This window comes from Polistes canadensis, unplaced genomic scaffold (genome assembly GCF_001313835.1).
Source record: "Polistes canadensis isolate GaletaPanama2010 unplaced genomic scaffold, ASM131383v1 scaffold_310, whole genome shotgun sequence".
Lineage (NCBI taxonomy): Eukaryota > Metazoa > Arthropoda > Insecta > Hymenoptera > Vespidae > Polistes > Polistes canadensis.
Window position 1 is genome coordinate 87650 of NW_014569857.1, and position 18112 is coordinate 105761.

At 28.7% G+C, this 18112-nt stretch overlaps 1 protein-coding gene and 1 long non-coding RNA gene across 3 annotated transcripts in view; both read right to left on the reverse strand.

Annotated features, from left to right (window-relative positions):
• Nucleotides 1–241: 241 nt before the first annotated feature.
• Nucleotides 242–2014, reverse strand: LOC106791471. Its single transcript, XR_001382184.1, has 2 exons — nt 1619–2014; nt 242–1552 (listed from the first exon to the last, which is right to left on the reverse strand). It is a non-coding gene; the product is annotated as an uncharacterized LOC106791471 (long non-coding RNA).
• Nucleotides 2015–8221: 6207 nt separating this feature from the next.
• LOC106791460 overlaps nt 8222–18112 on the reverse strand; it is a 16156-nt gene continuing 6265 nt past the window's right edge. The window contains exons 2-8 of one of the 2 annotated variants that reach the window (XM_014757095.1): nt 16337–16609; nt 12270–12536; nt 11626–11921; nt 11202–11506; nt 10926–11109; nt 10682–10860; nt 8222–9600 (exon numbers count right to left, since the gene is read on the reverse strand). In XM_014757095.1, the coding sequence (XP_014612581.1) occupies nt 9147–9600; nt 10682–10860; nt 10926–11109; nt 11202–11506; nt 11626–11921; nt 12270–12536; nt 16337–16499 (1848 nt within the window). In that variant the 5' untranslated portion in view covers nt 16500–16609 and the 3' untranslated portion in view covers nt 8222–9146. Of the gene's footprint in view, nt 9601–10681; nt 10861–10925; nt 11110–11201; nt 11507–11625; nt 11925–12269; nt 12537–16336; nt 16610–18112 lie in introns of both variants that reach the window. The other variant, XM_014757094.1, reaches the window with a different exon arrangement.

The window sequence follows — 18112 nt, forward strand, 5'->3', positions numbered from 1 at the left end:
AAAACCTGTTTTTGTGCGGTGGATAGGGACCGCATAAAAGAAATTGTACAAAAAAATATTCGAAAATTTTATAAATTCTTACATATAATAAACAACTTTGTACGATATACTGCCTAAAATTTTTTTTATGCGGTGGATAGGGACCGCATAAAAAAAGTCGGACTTAGAAAATACATCAATGATTTATGAAATAGATGGGAGAATGCTTTCAATTAAATACAATAATTAAATTAGACCTAAAGAAATTGTAATAATATTTAATTTTTCATTGTACATATAAATGGAGAAGTTTTCAAATTATACGTTAAATAGTTTGCTGCTACTCGTCGTAATCCAAAACGCGCATCTTCTTRTGATGAATTGGTTGAAAATCGCTTTCGTCGCTTGAAGATAGGATTTCAATTGATTTGTTTTTTGGTACCATAAAGTCAGTGATCAGTTTTTGTGACGACGGTCGACTGGTCAATTGCTTGTAAACGTCACGATAGTGAGACATGCATGATCTGAGCTCTTTTTGGAATTTTAAGCGTCTTTCGACATTGGTATCTATTTGAAAAAAATGCGTTTCCAATTTTTTCGAAATCTGGATCCCTGCATATATTTTATCTGCTGTAATAGATTCCAGTTCTACCCGTCCATTTTCATAATCTATCAAACTATTGATAATGTCACCATCATCCACAGCTTGGTCCTCAATCATCTCGTTCAGGTCATTATCGCTGAAAGAATCAAAGCCTTCTCCGCCGATGTTTTTTGTATTTCAGATAAATTTACGCCTTTTAGCGCACGTGGGTGTAAAGCTTTATTTATAATAAGTGGTGTTAACATCTTTGTACCAGAGGCATTACTGTAAAGAAGAAGTGTGATTCGATCCTTTGCCACTTTAAAACCACTTGCAGTTTTCTCCGATTTCGCAATGAATGTTCGACTGGGCATCTTTTTCCAGAATAGCCCAGTCTCATCTGCATTAAATACTTGATCTGGGCAATATCCACCATCATCAATGATTTCCGCTAATACTTTGCGATAATTCATAGCAGCCGTTTCATCGGCGGACGCTGCCTCGCCTTGTATCTTCACATTGTGAAGTGCGTACCGTTGTAAAAATCCAGCAAACCAGCCATTGCTCGCAGAAAATGTCACGTTTCACAAACAGGATGACGAACTTGGTTCTAAATCCTTCAGTTGGTTGAAATACTGTCTAGCCTTTTCTTGAATTAATTCTTTGTGAACGGGGATTCGTTTTTTAGTTAAATCTTTAACTCACAACACGAGAGCCTTTTCCGTCTTCTCTATTACAATATTTCTCGAATACGATGCTCTTTTACTACTGTCGTTTGTTGCACTATTAAGAGATTCATATATTTTACTCGCACGTTTGTGTATAGCTCTGATTGATTAGGATTCACCTAATTTAAATTCATTAGCAACAGCTGTGGATCCTTCACCATCTGCTAGTTTATTTAATATTAGAATTTTTGTTTCTAATGGAATTGTTTGTCTTTTTATTTTCTTTTGGCTATAGTTATTCATTTTAAGGGAGTACTTATGTCTAAAAATAAAATAAAAATCATAAAAACTACATATAAATAGAAACAACAGTAACTAATTTATTTACCTTCAATCTCACTATAAAATGAATCCTTAATCACGTGAATCGTGGATAAAACTCTGAATACGAAGCGTATGAATGTTGTTCGCGCGTTGAACGACAATACTGTGTACGTAGTTCTGACTCTGCCTTGTCAGGAAATTGTTCAAAATAAATGAACAGAGCACCGCGAAGTCCAGATACATCGTTGTCAAGGAGACCACGTAATCAGAGTTCGTCCACACATGTATATGTACATTGATAGGAAACATTAAATTAGTGCTAACGCCGCTAAGATTCATATACCGCATAAAAATAAATCGCACAAAAAAAATCGTACAAAACCAGTCGCACAAAAACAAAATCGCATAAAAAAGAACCGCACAAAAAAACAGGTTTTACTGTATATATATATATATATATACACGCATGACATGTATACGTATTTATATTGAGAAGATAATATTTTTAATAAAAAATATTTTAGAATATAAAATAATTTTCTTTTAAGTTTTTTTTAACTTGCTTAATTCTAAAAATGTCGCATTATATGTCAAACAAATAAAAGTTCGATATAGTCGCATTAATAACGATCGATACTTACATAACTTGTATAAAAAGACAAATAATATATAATTTTATAATGAATTTATTTCTTTTCTCTCCCCAATTATTAATCCTCTTATTACCTTTTAAACTAATAATCATGATTATCAAATTTAAATGACTATTATTAATTTATTAAATATATATGAAATTTGTTAGAAAAATAATTATAAAAATATTATTGTTTATTCGTGAATAATACGTATTTTTGATATATTAAACAAAAAAAATGTTTTAATTTTATGTAATATAACATTTAAAGTATGCGTACTATATATATTAGGTAATAACATGATAATATATAATAAAAGATCAATATGATATACGGAAAAAATTTTAATATTATTTTCACGTTTACAATCTTTTGTTCTATATGACTAGATTATAAAAAGCAATTAAGAAATTACGTTTTTAAAACGGTATATCGTGTATTATGCGTCACAAATTATATTTGTTGATATAATTTGAAATTATATTGTACAATCAATGAATTTGGCTTACATTTGAAAAAATGATAATAATAATATAATCATTTGATTTAGTTATATAAACACAGTCTTGTGCAAGACGCAAAACTTTAGTGGAATGTTATAATGTAAAAATGTGATAAATAGGAATGGAATGGAATAATATACTAAACATTTTAATGAAAATATCTAAACTAATAAAGATTTCATTAATTTGATAAATTACACAAAGAAGTATTTCTTTTATTAAACCATTAAAGAAACAATCTCTATCATCTTTTGATTAAATGATCATCGAAAAAAAAAAAAAAAAATAAATAAGTTAACATAGCACATATAAAACGTTGCTTAAATTTTCATTGTCGCGTTAAGAAATATGAAAAATGTCTTTTCTCTTTGAGAATATAAAAGTTATTTTTAAAAAGAAACGATAACACTCAAGATATACTTTCTATTTGTACTTTTAAACGACACAAACTTTTAATCCGATCAGTTCTTTTAGAATATCCGAAAATAATAAGAACAATTTTTTTATATCATGAATTAACAATTTATATTGCGGAAAGAATACTTTCGCATAAGTTAGTTATTTTAATAATCATTTTAAAAATGAGCAATAGTACACTTTTTGTTTTTCTTTTTCATGATAGAATATATCGTGAGAAATATAAAATGGAAATTTTCCGACTTAGAATATACAGATTTTCTAATTCTTACTTGGTCAAACTTCTAAATGCGGTTTTAAATATAACTGGTTATCACACAATGTATTATACTTTTATTCAAATAACTTACATGCAAGGTGTTAATAAAAGGAGCACATATATTTTCATTGCAACTAGCAATGTTAAATTCAAAATTCAAAAGTAAACCATTCTCTCTTTTTGTGTATACCCTACGTTTTTATTATTATTATATTTAACTTTGTGCAACAGTATTTTACAATTGACTTTTGAGGCGTCCTTCATAAACACCTAGCATATATTTTCATTAAGAATTGCATCTAAAGCAAGAGGAATTGCAAATATAACAATTATCAACTATTCATCAACTACGGATATACATCTATACCGCTAAATGAGCATTCTATCATATTCACTATATGTATGTATGTATTTATGTATGTACGTATGTATTTATGTATAGTAGCTTACAAAAGTATTCGAACGCTCTTGGTATTTAAACTTTAAATAATAAAACTATGCATGTTAGATTTAAATTTTGAAAGTAATGTTCAAACTATTACAAATTGCAACTATCGAGATCATGTATACAAAATTTTAAGCGAATCGGATAATATTTGTAAAAGTTATTAAACATTTGTTGCAAAGATGTACTAAACAGGGTCACAATAATTTTCGAACACCTAAAAATTAATCGGTTTAATAATGTTTTTGTAGCAAAATTGTAAACATTGGTAAATTCAATCGATGAAAAAATATCGTATAAGAAGTTTCTATACGTCGTTGTAAATAATATTTGTTTGTATAGTAACAATGAGTTTCAACAAATTGAAAATGCAGATAAGCAATAGGAAATTAATGTTAAAATGGCATAAAGATGGAAAATTGTATAGGCAGATTGTAGGATTAGTAAAAGGATGTGTATCTACAATAAAATTTGTATTCCTTAAAGTTTTAATATCTAGCGTTCAAATACTTTTGTAAGCCACTGTATATACGAAAAATGACAAATTTTGTTATAAATAAACCTCTCAATTTTATTTCTTTTGCTATTCCGTACTATTTAATTCTGATTTTGATTAAATTGTATCGATGAACGCTATATAAATTTTGTTTTAAAACCGTTTGAGTATTCAGCAAGAATGGATCGCACTTTTCTGTTCCATGTCTAAAAATGCCAGCACATCAGATTGATAGTCGAAACAAAATTTCGTGTTCGGTGTAATTTTTTTTAATATAGCAGAGCACTATCGTTTTCGTTGGCATTTTTTGACCCAATTTTCGCAAAGAGCCATATCACTCAAACACAATTAAATATATAACTAGAATTGTTTTCATATAGTTTTAAATAAGAATCATTGAAATTATTTTGTATATTATACTATACAAATTCTGTTTTTATAAGAATAAACCACTTATATACATTAAAACTGTAGAAAGTGGATATATCGTAAACTGTTTATTGTAATACAGATAGTCAAATTGTTTTTTTGTTACCAAAGACACACTGTATAGAGTCATGTAATAATCAAAACATTGATATTATTGCACAAAATGGTATGTTTAAAAGTAGAGTATTTAAGAAAAAAAAATAGACCTCACGTGATGTAAGCATAGTTGATGATAAAATCTGTGTATGTGTACGCGTATATTAAGTTCAAAATGTTTAAAACTAAAATATCTGTTCAGATTACTTTTTTAAACCACCGAACGAGTGAATAAGTATTAAAAAGTATAACTTTCAGTTAATTCAAAAAGGAGATATATATATTAATTTAAAATTTATTCTTCTCACGCGAATAACATTAAATTAAAAAATGACAAAGTTAAATATATATATATATATATATATTTAAATGTAATTGTAAACGATTTTTCATTAAAAAAATAAAAAAAATAAAGGCGCTTACTTCTTTTTTTCAGGCACAAAATATCGCCACTCAAATGTAATAGATTAGAATATATAATTCAATATACTCTCTGTTAACTTTGACATTTAGCTTTCTCATTCCGTATGCTAAATACAAAGTATAACAACTACTCTTTTTATCTTTAGTATTTTGAAACTTCATTTACTTGTATATTTTTTTTATTATTTTTTTTTATTTATTTTTATTTTTTTTTTTTTATATCATTAAAAACGTTAGGTAAAACTACTGAAAACAATACTCGTTCGACTATGTTAAACTATCATCATGATCATTTATAAATCTTTATCAGTTCACGAGCACGTAATTAAGTACAATAGAACAGCTACATTAACTGTGGAGAGCGTTTCATATTTAAATTCAGTCAAAGAGTCTTTAGTTAACAATCTTTGCAGATAAAAGTTCTGATAAATTCCTTTTTTAAATTCCATTGTTGAAAAATGAAAAAATTCAATTCACTAATTCTTTACGATATGCTAGCAAAAAAGAAACTTTGACTACGCACTGATTTTCATAAACTAGAAAACAGAAAAAGAGAGAGAGAGAGAGAGAGACAGAGAGGAAAAAAAAATATAAATGTACATGTGATAATTAAAAAATGTAATAAATAAAGATGAACGTATGAATAAAATATGTAATATGATCTCTTCAAAATGTTTTTCCTTATTTGTAATATGTAATATGAATTGCACTGTTTTCTTTTTTTTTTTTTGTTTTTTTTTTTAAATATTATCAAGAATGTACAAAAGGGAGAGCATTTCAGTTTATAGAAAATATCAGCTAAATCACACATCGATTATTAATTTACTAACGGCAAAATTCAACAGAATTTCATATTTATCAGTAACCCTTTGAGCTCTATGGATGCGTATACAAAATGAAACATGTAACTTAATTATAAGTTGTACAAAAAATTAATTTTTTACACAGGTGTTACATGGTATCAAGAAGGATATCATGAGGTATACATAATTTTTTTTACAAAATTTACTGAAAGAAGGCGTGTAGAAAATTCGAAGATCAAATTTGTTTTGTTTCTTAAATGGAATATCCTATTTTTTGCAGCAACAGTTTGAAAAAGTATTAATTTCAACGTAAAAATTGTTGAATTTTGTATCCTTAAGGACAAATATTGATGTTTTTTTTTGACGTATTCTTATAATTTGAGTTTTTCTACAAATTTCAAAGTGAAATTCATTAAAATAACCGAGATACGAAAGTTTAAACACATTTATTATGAATAAAATTAAAAAAAAATTCGTTCATTTAAGATACCAAGAACAACCACAGTCAGTATTACTTGATAATAAACATTTCTCGATACGTGACTTGTGCAACATTCTGTAACGTGAACACAATTTACAGTAAAATGCTTTCACAAAATTTGAGATGTTACTCTTCAAACATGTATAAATATAATTGTAAAAAAGCAACAGTATAGATTAAAACATTTCTTTATATTAAATTCTCCAAAATCATTTCGATAACACAAGTGCTCACACTAAAAATACCCCTTTAAAATATTAACAAAAATTTAATCCGTATAAGATTATGTTGAAAAATTAATGTCACAGAGTAACTCGTAAAGGTGACGGTGTTTATCAGATACTGTTTACCAACATATCACGTACTCTTACTTTAAATAAATAAAATGATAAAAATATAATAAAAGTTACAAACATTTGAACATTTTAATCTTCATCAAGTATCTTATAGTAGATGCTTAAAATTTTGTGCTTTAACATTAATATAATAATGCAACCTACTAATCAATGAAAAAGCGGCTTCTTGAATAGTATTTGAAGCAAATGTGGTTATATGTTTCATATATTCATTTTTACATATCCTCTACTGTCGTTGATAGTTCACGATACAACACTTTATTTTTTAATGTACCTTAGAGAAAATAATCCAATTGTAACAAGTTCAATCTAATGATGAACAAGGCAAACAACGAAATATTCTGCCATGACCAATTCAACAATTAGAAAATTTTTCTTGTAAAACTTTCCTCGTTTGTTGTACATAATGTGCATGACAACAAATTATATTGATTTCACATTATTGAACGAACATTTAATGATACATTTATAAATAAAATTAGCAATGTTTTCCTTCAAAACAATTGAATATTTTTGTCCCGTTAAAATATGGTCCAATTAACTGAAATTTTTGTTAATATTTCGTTAATTTTAATAGCTTAAGGATAAATAATATTTAATATTTTTTCTACGTGAAAATTAATATTCTTTCAAATTATCGCCAAATAAGTAGGATATTTCATTCCAAAAAACAAAGTTGATCTTCAAATTTCATTAAAAAAAATGACCTTGAAGAAAAATTCTTTTAAATGTTAAATTCCCCCCTACCTACAATAGTGCAACTTTTTATCTGTGTATATAAAAATTATGTCTTTTGCGAAAAATGAACCAATCGATTTAAAAATAAATATATTGTTGTTTAAAATATAAGTTCATAACTTTTTGTTCTTATTATTTGTTATATTTATTGAATTAAGATTTTATATCTTATTTTCAAATTAAATTATTTTGTAAATTTTACTTTTTCTAATAAATAATAAATGCTCAAAAATAACGTTTATTAATTATTTAATTTGGTATAATAAAAGAATTACTATAATAACAACTTATCGTTAGTTGAACCCGGTATATTCAATCAATAGAATTCACATTCTAACGAAAAAGTATTCCGTACATACGAAGAACTTCGATGATAAATATTTAGAGCTCAAAAGGTTCAAAAACATTTTCCTTTATTTTAATAAATTTACTTAATATTCTTAAAGATTGATTCTCAAACATATGTGAGACACATAAAGAATCAGCAAGAAATAAGGCAAGATATTTTTTCAAAAATTTCTTTTCTTTAAAATTTATCCATCGTGCATTGATTCTACAATAATAAATTTAACATAAATTTATTTCATTCAAGCTCCTTTTATCCCTTTTTTCTTTTTTTTTTTTTCTCTTTTTTTTCCTTAGAATCGACCAATAATCTTTCAATTTTGTAACAAACAACGTGTAACTGAATGGATCACACTAACTACGCTTTTTATATTTGCGTAATTAGATTTAATAAGTTTTTTTCGATATATATGAGGAAAAACACTCTCATAACATATCATAGACTCATTACAAGATTAATAACGCTAAAAAACTATAACGAATTTGTATATTTTAAAGAAAGAACTTCTTGTAATGAACAAAAAATTACACGCACACAAATCGATGCATGCATACACGCATATACATGTATGTATGTATGTATGCATGATGTATATGTGCATGTGTATGAAGTAAAAAAGAAAAAACATATCAATTAAACTCTTCAAATATATACATAGAAAAAATGAATCAAAAAATTCATTTTCTTAGATCTCATTTCTATTACTTACAAAATAGTAACTGCAATTTCTTCGATAAAGACTTTACCAACAGAAAATAACTGTTACGAAGTAAAACTCATCATAATTAATTACTTCCGCCCCGTTTTCTCTACTTGACTTTTTACTAATTAGTATTGTAAAATATCTCATATATAAAATATAATAAAATTGAAACAACGAATTAAAAATGAGAAAGTAATAATTGAATAAATAACGGATTGCTAATGGGACAACTTTTGTTTACAAAAAAAATAATATATAAAAATAAAAAACAAATTGATGAAGGCATACAATTTAAAACAAATCTATAAAAAAAACAAGCCGATAAAAAATAACCTTTTTAACAATATAGAAAAGAAACATTTTAATAATTAATAAAACATCAAGAGAAAAAACATATGATTGTATCTAAAAATGAAAGTCTTTAAAAAATATCATAATTTAGCAAGCGAATAATGACAGTATTTAACTGTAACCAAACTGTACCTTGCGGCATTGGCAAAGCCATTTAATAATTCGAGCATTTCGTTCAACGATACTTGGTGGATCGTTAACTCTTTGATTAGAATCATCATTACCCATGCCAATGCTACAATTATTATTCTGCCATTGACTACTACCCTGATTTGCCTGATTATTTCCAATCCATGAATAAAGACCTAACGCCGAGTCGACTGAGCTAACACTATCGAAGAATACAGGCGAGGAAGATTTCGAATCAGGTTCAGTGATAAGTTGAAAATGATCTGAATCTAAACCCAAACGATCAAAGAAATTCTCCAACTGTGTCACCGAACGTGGTGCGCGTGCTGATAATTTGCTCGTTCGACCATTATCTTGTCTCCAATAACGATCACTTATATCAGATTTAGATCTCAAAATTGGCCTACCGCGTCCTTCCTTCCAACCATCTGAGAATCTATCGGGAAAATAAATATTATTCGTTGAACCTTTGTTAAGAATAAAATTAAATATATAATATAAATGTAATTAAGATACAGTACTAGGACAAAAGTATAAAATATTTTATATTTTTCAATGTATCATAATATATTCGGAAGGAGTAAAAATTCATTTTATATATTATATATAACTTTTAGAATATTAAAAAAAAATCTTGAATTAAAAGAAAATATATAGTGCTGAAGTTGAAGAGAAAAATGTTAAAATAATCAAAATTTGATTGGACAAGAGTATAAGGCAATATAACAAAATTCGAATTTCTTTCATGGAAATGTTTCTTGAAATGTTATATTAATATTCAGCAAGATCACCTTTTCGTTTTATTGCATTTAACAATCGTTTTCGTATCGATTTATGAAGTTTTTTAAATATTTTTTTGTGCTAATGCATTACACGTTTCAATAATACATTATTTTAGTTCGTTAACATTTTTAAATTGTCTTCCATTTAAATAAACACTCTTAGACAAATTACTCTAAATATTTGCATCGACTAATTATATAAAAATGCATCTTTCTTGAATTTATGTGCCAGTGATTTGTAAACAATTTCATAAATGTCTTTCTGTCAACACCAAATCTGCTATTGCGATGTGTATTGCGATACATTTAAAAGTATCGCAACTCAAGGGAATCATTTTGAATATTTAGCATAACAAAAATAAATAAAATAAATCTTACACGTTGAATTTTATTTATTCCATATTTCTGGGTTAAAGGTCATTTGAAGTTCATATTGTATTACATTATTAAACTTATCTAAATGTCAGCTAAAATTATGCATGGGAAAAAAAAAATGCAATTCCATTAAACAAAAAAAAAAACTGTTGGTGACCTTGAAAAGATTAAAAAAAAAAAAACAATGACATATACGTCCTTTGAAGCCATTCTAATTCTGATATAGCCATACTTCGTGTTTTTAAATCTAATAGAGATATTCAGGTGTCCGGTTTCTTTTGACTCACCTTGCATAAAGTGTGTCTCATACTTTTGTTTAGTACTGTATAATTTCTAATACTAAAATAAAGAATGAAGTACCTTGAATTGAAAGTAGGACTGTAATCGGTTTGGCTTTCACTGCTTTCGGTATCAGGACTATAATGTCTCACAACGGAAGGTGGTGTGCCACTGGCGTAACTACCCTTTCTTGAACGGTTTTTATCGGTTGAATGTTGAGTCGATGCACCACTGTCTCTACGTATATGAGTCCAATAATCCTATCAATAGAAATATTTGCGTTAACGAGGAATTTGTCATAATAAATATAAAAGTTGTTGAATACCTGTAACCTTGGGGGTGGTTCGCTACGATGAGTATAATGTCCAGAGGATCCACCAGAATCTCTTGCAGTAGCGCCATGGCTCAATTTACTCGAGCCAGAGGATTTTTGTGTTCTGCCACCGGAAGATAGAACACTACTTGCATCTCCACCACCAGAGCCTAACGATCGTCTGATGTGACGCGTACTAAATATGTTTGATAATAAACATTTTTCTAATTCTAATGTTCCCTTTATCTTTTGTTTTTCTTTTCTTTAGGTAATATAATTTGATAATACCTGCGATAACAAATAGCGTCACGTTTGAAACTATGTTCGGAATAATCCGAACTGGTCTCGCAATCTAGACAATTGTTGACCCCGTGATGATGTCCAGGTTGTTGTTTAGCAGATGATTTGGTCGAGGTACGCGGTGATAAAGAAGCTCGACGATGTGTACTGGTATGAAGGTCAGGCAAAGATTTATGACAAATCGTGTTCTCTGCTGATGGGGAAGTATTAGATTTTCTACTGGCTGGACCAGACGTATGAGAATGTGAATTACTTCGACCAAACTTGAACCGAACGTCCGGTGGTGTGCAATGCTGTAAGATATAACATTTGAATGAATGATCTTACAATTGATTAAATAAATTATTAACAAATGTTTAAATGATCATATAATAAATGTGTTTTGTAAAGAAAATGTTGAAATCTTTTTTACCGATGCACGATCATCGTCTCGGCAGCCAGGCGATAAACTCCCGGGTGAATATCTGAACTTTTCTTCGCGTGTGGGACCGTTCGTCGTTTGAAGACAAGCCTGTGTTGGGCTTTCCGGGAAGAAGACGTTCTCCTTGCTATCAGTGTTGAGTAATCTCCGTAATTTTGTCTGCAATTGATCCCCGCTCGTAGCACTTGGTGGCCCTGAAATAGTGCGCCGCTGCGGAACAGGGACTAAGCGTGGGCTCTTTGGTGGCAGCGCGGGTGGCAGTGTTTGTTGAGGACTCAAAATCCCATCTGCTGATAAATATCATCAGCAATAAGCTCTTATTATAACTGTAGAATACGATAAACAAGATATATTATCATATCAATAGGATCAACATGATTCTTTAACATCTCAAAATTATTTAATCCTTGGAAACATTATTATTGATTAATCTAATATGCATATTATACATACAATATATAAACACAATTAACAAATATTATAATTTAAAATAAAATAATTAAACGATTAATTTGAAAGTATCTAATAAACTAGTATTGATGACCAATCACGCAAAGAACAACTAGATGATCAATTAGAAATGATAGATCAACCAAATGTTTAGGTAAAGAAAGAAAAACTGATGAAATATTTACTTCTATCCTGATCGTGACACGTGGCCCAACAACAGGGTGGTGTTACAGCGTTAGATATTTGTGATTGAGAGGGTGATTGTATCGAGCACGGTACAGCTGTATTTCCACATTTCCTAAGTAACCTAGGTGGTGCACTAGGTGCACTCAACTGAGATACTTGAAGATGACCGCTATTCTTGAGTTCCTGTTTCCGGTCCAAGACAGTCTCGCTTTTCACGTAAAATGCTTTTGTTTCTTGTAATAATTCCACCGCACTTTTACGTTTTCCTACGAATAATAATTATATTATCCTCCTCCTCATCATCATCATCATCATCATCATCATCATCATCATCATCAATTTCTTAAGTAATTTCGTTTCCGCTGAAAATATGAAAAGTAAGATAACGATTAGATGAAATAACGGACGTTAATTATCTCGATGATGAAAAGAAACGATTTCTAATATAAGATCTTTAGATAATACATATATAAGAATAAAATAAAAAATAAAAAAAAAAAAGAAAAAGTGTTCCTTCCAAACTACATAACAGAACGTTAAGAGTTAGTCACAAAACAGGTTTTATGAGATTTCGGATAAGCGAATTCACTACTCTTGCCGAAGAGCATCTTGGCAAAGAAGAATCTTGAAAGGGTCAAGACAAAAACTAGTCTGCCGTATTTTCATAAAAGAAAAAAACAAAACAAAAAAATACTTTTACAAAAGAATCTTTCCTAGGGTGAAACAGTTGAGAACAATAATAGTATTAACATTTAAAAAAAGAAGAAAAAAAAAATACCGTTATGCTAGACTAGACTTGAAAAGAAAATATACCAACAACAAAGTCATCTATTTCTTCGGTAAGAAGAAGATTTTCGTTTTGATTGGAAAGAATGAACAGATGTGTCTGGTGTTATCTTAAGCATATCCTTTTTCTTCCCTTCATGTTTATATACAGGGTGTCCCGTAACTGGTGGCACACAATTAGACAGTAGTTGATTCTATATGAAAAACTGAGAAAAAAATGTATAATTAAATTTGTTTCGTACGAGGTTTTGTTTGTTGAGAAAAATATGTTTGAAAACTTGTCGAGAGTACGCATGCACTTAATGTAATTAAGATTCGATTCGGCGGATTTCGGAATAACATTTTTATATTATAATTCTTAATAGGTTTATAATTATCATTAATATGATCAATTCTACTTTTACGTTTATCGAAGAAAATTTTCCATTTCTAGGGTTGCAAGCTCAATTAAGTGCATAAATCTACTCGACAAATTTTCAAACTTATATTTATCGGAAACGATACTTTTTATGAACAAATTGTATTCTTCATTTTCAATTGTATTTTTCATGTAGAATCAATCATTATCTGTTTGTGCTATCAGTTACGGGACACCCTGTATATACAAATGGAATATGTCAAAAGGAGAAGTCTTTTTCTGACTATTACTACTTGTACTGTTGCTACCGCAAATCAGAGACATGTAATAGCTTTCACTCTAATACAGAAACGTTTCTTTCCTCGTTTGTACGTACATCTGTGTGTACATCTAAATACATACAGTAAATTACATGAGTATTCGTATTTGTTATCAAATTCTTGAATACAGAAACATATTTTAGGATCATTAAACTTTCAAATTGATATAAATGTGATTGTAAAAGAACATTTTATCGTTAAAGAATTGTTATTTTATTTAATATCACAACAGTATTTGCATTTACATAAGAAATAATACAAATACAATAATCATTTTTCTCATTTGTACATTGTTAATTCTTCTTCTGAATTTTATAATAATTATTGAGACGATTAGACAAATTTTCTTATCAGTTATGTCCAATTTTACTTTTCTTATAATAAAATGCTCTTTTGCAATCAAATTTTAATATGAATTTACAAATTGAATAATCCTAAAATTTGGATGTATTGTATTATAAGAAAATGTTGATTGTTTTAAGTTGACAGTGGGAATGCAAATACTCTTGGAACTTACTCACTGTATGTATAAAAGGTGTTAAAAAAAAAATAAAAAAACTATTCAATATTCTTCCAGTAAATAGAACATTTTGTACTGACAATGATTAAAAAAAGTTTTAGTAACAATTATAAACGTAGGTCGAAAGTTCAACCGTTGCCGACATATTAACGTTTTTGTATATTAGTATCGTGATTGACTTACTGGGTTCTTGAAGCATTTAATACTAAATCTACCCACGCGCGATCAACAAATGACTGCGTCCGGTAATTTGTAAAAAATGTGGTGAAAATGCATAAAATGTTGTACATTATTCATTTATAAATAAAAGAAAATATATTGTTCGCTATCCAATTGACTAAAATCTTATTTTGTATTGAGTTACATGTTTTTTTTTTTTAAATTTCACAGTAGGAATAGGTATACATGAAAAATGTTAGTTGGTTTAGTGTTAAACACTGTGTTCCATTAAAAGTGGATTGGCAATGAGGTGGGTCAGTTGTGTGGGCCCTTTGATCGCCCAATTTCAGTCCTTCGAATTTCTTTTTTTTATATTATTCGTCAATAAATGACTTAGAAGAAACAAAATCGTTAAGAAACCGAATTTACAATGCTTGTTTAATTGTCCGACAGAGTCTATGGAATTTTCGACGATGTAAGAAGAAAATAGAAATATGAAAATATAGAAATGGAAGAAGAACATATTAGAACACTTTCTGTAAATCTAAAAACTAATATTAAGTCGTCAATTATAATACTAAACTACAAAAATGTTTATATCTCAGAAAAGATTGATCATTCGACTTACGTTTACTGAAACTTATTTTAACTGTTATTACAGTATGTTCTATATTTACTGTGTAAATATTGAATCATTTTTATACAGGTAATCCTTCTATAACACGGTAAATAGGTTCCTAGAAAATGACGTGTTGTGTGAAACCGAGTTATATGAGACCCAAAGTTCATTATTCCTTCATGTTATTATCTTAAGATAATTTAATTTTTAAATATGTTCAACAAAATCATCTTATCTAGTGCTGTAAAAGTACAAAGTGTTGTGCAAAGGTTTTCACAATAATTTATGAATCATATTATAGCGAAACCGTGTCATAGGATGCTGTGTTGTAAGAGGATTACCTGTACTGATTATTGTAAGACATTTTTAAACAATTATTACAGTAGTGTATGATGTTCCATGTACTGTATAAATAATATTGAATGATTCCATTTAAACGTCCTGTATATATATATATGTATATATATAATTCACATAATTTCTTGATTAAATATAAAATATTGTATATACACCCAATTCTGTTTTTACAAGAACTTCTTTTTCACGATTTTGATTTAACACGAATTAGGAAACACGATCGACCTAAATTCTAAGAAGTAAATTCTGCTTTACTTTTACTTTTATAACTGCGACATTGGAGACGAGGAATTAATTTTGCATAAAAGTCAATAAATGATAATTTATAGTTTGAAAACCATTATTTAATTAATCCCTTAGCCTACAATATCAGTTCAAAGACGTTTTAAGTCGGCTGGGCCAAATGTAACCAAAATGTTTCATGTTGAAAGGAGTCAATCGATTAGTAAGACACAATTCAAATTATTTTCAAATTTTGCACACTTGTAATAGTCCATGAGTATATTCATTGTGCCTTTAAACATGACGTATATATTCAGCCGTTTGTCGAAAAAACGCTGATTGAAATTTGACAATGAATAAAATCTGTTTTATGCGTAACTCCTATTATCTTGTCTTATTTTTATCTTCATGAATTAGTGACACGTTTGTTTTTCTTTTCAAATGATAATTTACTTGGTATGATAGATTGTACAATCTTTATGAAATAAATTGTTTAAGATCCTAACATGAAAACTCATGGTTTATTGTATTATTTTTTTTTCTGATTTCTTAGAACTGGAACAAATCTTCTATTTTTCAATAGATGTAATATATTCTTTTAAACGAATTTCTTTTTGTTACATATATTCTTCGGGAACGTATCTATCGTGTAAAAACATAATTAGGTGTAATTATAAAATGAATGAATGAATAATAATTTTGTTAAATATTAATAGATCAACTACCTGTGTGATCAACATGCCGATGATGATTTCTAACATAAGGTGGCGTTGGATGCCTAGCTTGCATATCCCAATAAGTATTACGACTATTTCCAAAATTATTTACTCTTTGCTGTTGCGAGGGCGAGGATTGCTTACAAGGCAACCTGGCCATGGCGGTCATCATTTTATTTTTCTACTTGACGCGCTATAATAAATCGATTATGTTAGCGGTCCTCGTCTTATTCTGATACGTCGTCGTTTCGACCCCATCATTTTCGGTTGATCCTTCGTATTCTGTAACATAACACAATGTGCAGATAATAATCAATCAATTAATCAATGATAATTCATTAATAATAATAAATAAAAGAAACAAAACAAAACAAAACCAAAAAAAAGTATGAATGAATAAGGGAATCATAAGAAATAATGTTTTTAAAAAATTGACTCTATATATAAGATAGTGAAAACTTATGACTGTAATAAAAATGATGTTATATTGACTTATGAACATAACTATCAAGGTAAAATAACGCTATTAATTGTAAGTTTTTTTTTGGTATTTGTATAAGAAATAATATGTCATAATAAAAAAAATAAAAAAAAAATTTTAGTTGCTGAGGAAGTCTCAAATAGAGACGAAACGTTCAACGGATAAATGTATTGTTCATCTAAATTAAACCTGTCCAAAAAATAACTTCCCTAAGAATTAAACTTAGTAATAATATTAAAAAAAAAAAAATTTCGGATAAGAAAAAAAAAAAAATCTTTATTATATTAACATAAGAAATAATGTTCATAATTTTCAAACTCACATAAAATTTCTCTCTCTCTCTCTTTCTTATTTTGTAAATGTCTTATATTGTAAAAGAATATTTTCTCCGATTAAATTTCCACGGTATAATATTATTCTCTACTTTCTGCAGTTTTTAATACTCTATCATTTTCAAGAAAAGACCGTTACGAAACCGGCAAGGCCGAATTATTTCGAATGGAAACTAGGACTCCCTTATCTTTCTATCTATTCAACTGTCGCACAAATGCGCGCGTACAAAACTTTACCTTTTGTTTCCCCTCTCCCCCCCCTTTTTCTTTTTTCTTTTTTTAATTAACACGATTGTTTTATTAAAAAAAAAAAAAAAATAAAAATAATGAATTCAAGGTGAAAGGTCAATCGCGTTGGCCATTATTTGAAATATCGAGTATCTGAATGAATAGAATGGGAGGAAGGGAAAAGGGTAGAGGGAAGGGACAGAGAAGGGTAGAAGGGGGAGGGGGGAGGATTGAAGTGACATCAAGAGTAGAAGGAACGTTGTTGTAAACACATTATGAACAACGAATGATTGACATTTATGTGACAGCTTGTCGAAGAATTAATCAGCAGTTTAATGGGGGGGGGGGAGGAGAGAGGGAAGTAACACATCTACATTGGCGTAATCAAAATTACTTTTACGGGGTTAAAATTCATGCGTTAAATGTTACCATGAGAATTATTAAGGGAAAGTGTATAGAATTAAAGTTAAGAAATGATTACGTGTATTTAGTTTGAAATATAAATTTGGTTAATTCGTGTCCCATTTAACACTAAACCTACTTACATTTTCATATACAGTCAAACCTCCTATAACACGGCACTCGCAGATCGCGATTTCCATATAACGCAGTGCTGAAATTGCGACAGCCCTCCTCTAACGCGGTACTCTTACAGCGCGGTTTCCGTTCAAGAACATCCCATAAGTTCCTTAGTCACCTGATCAGATTTTTAACGACGATGAAACGGCACTATATTGGAAAAAA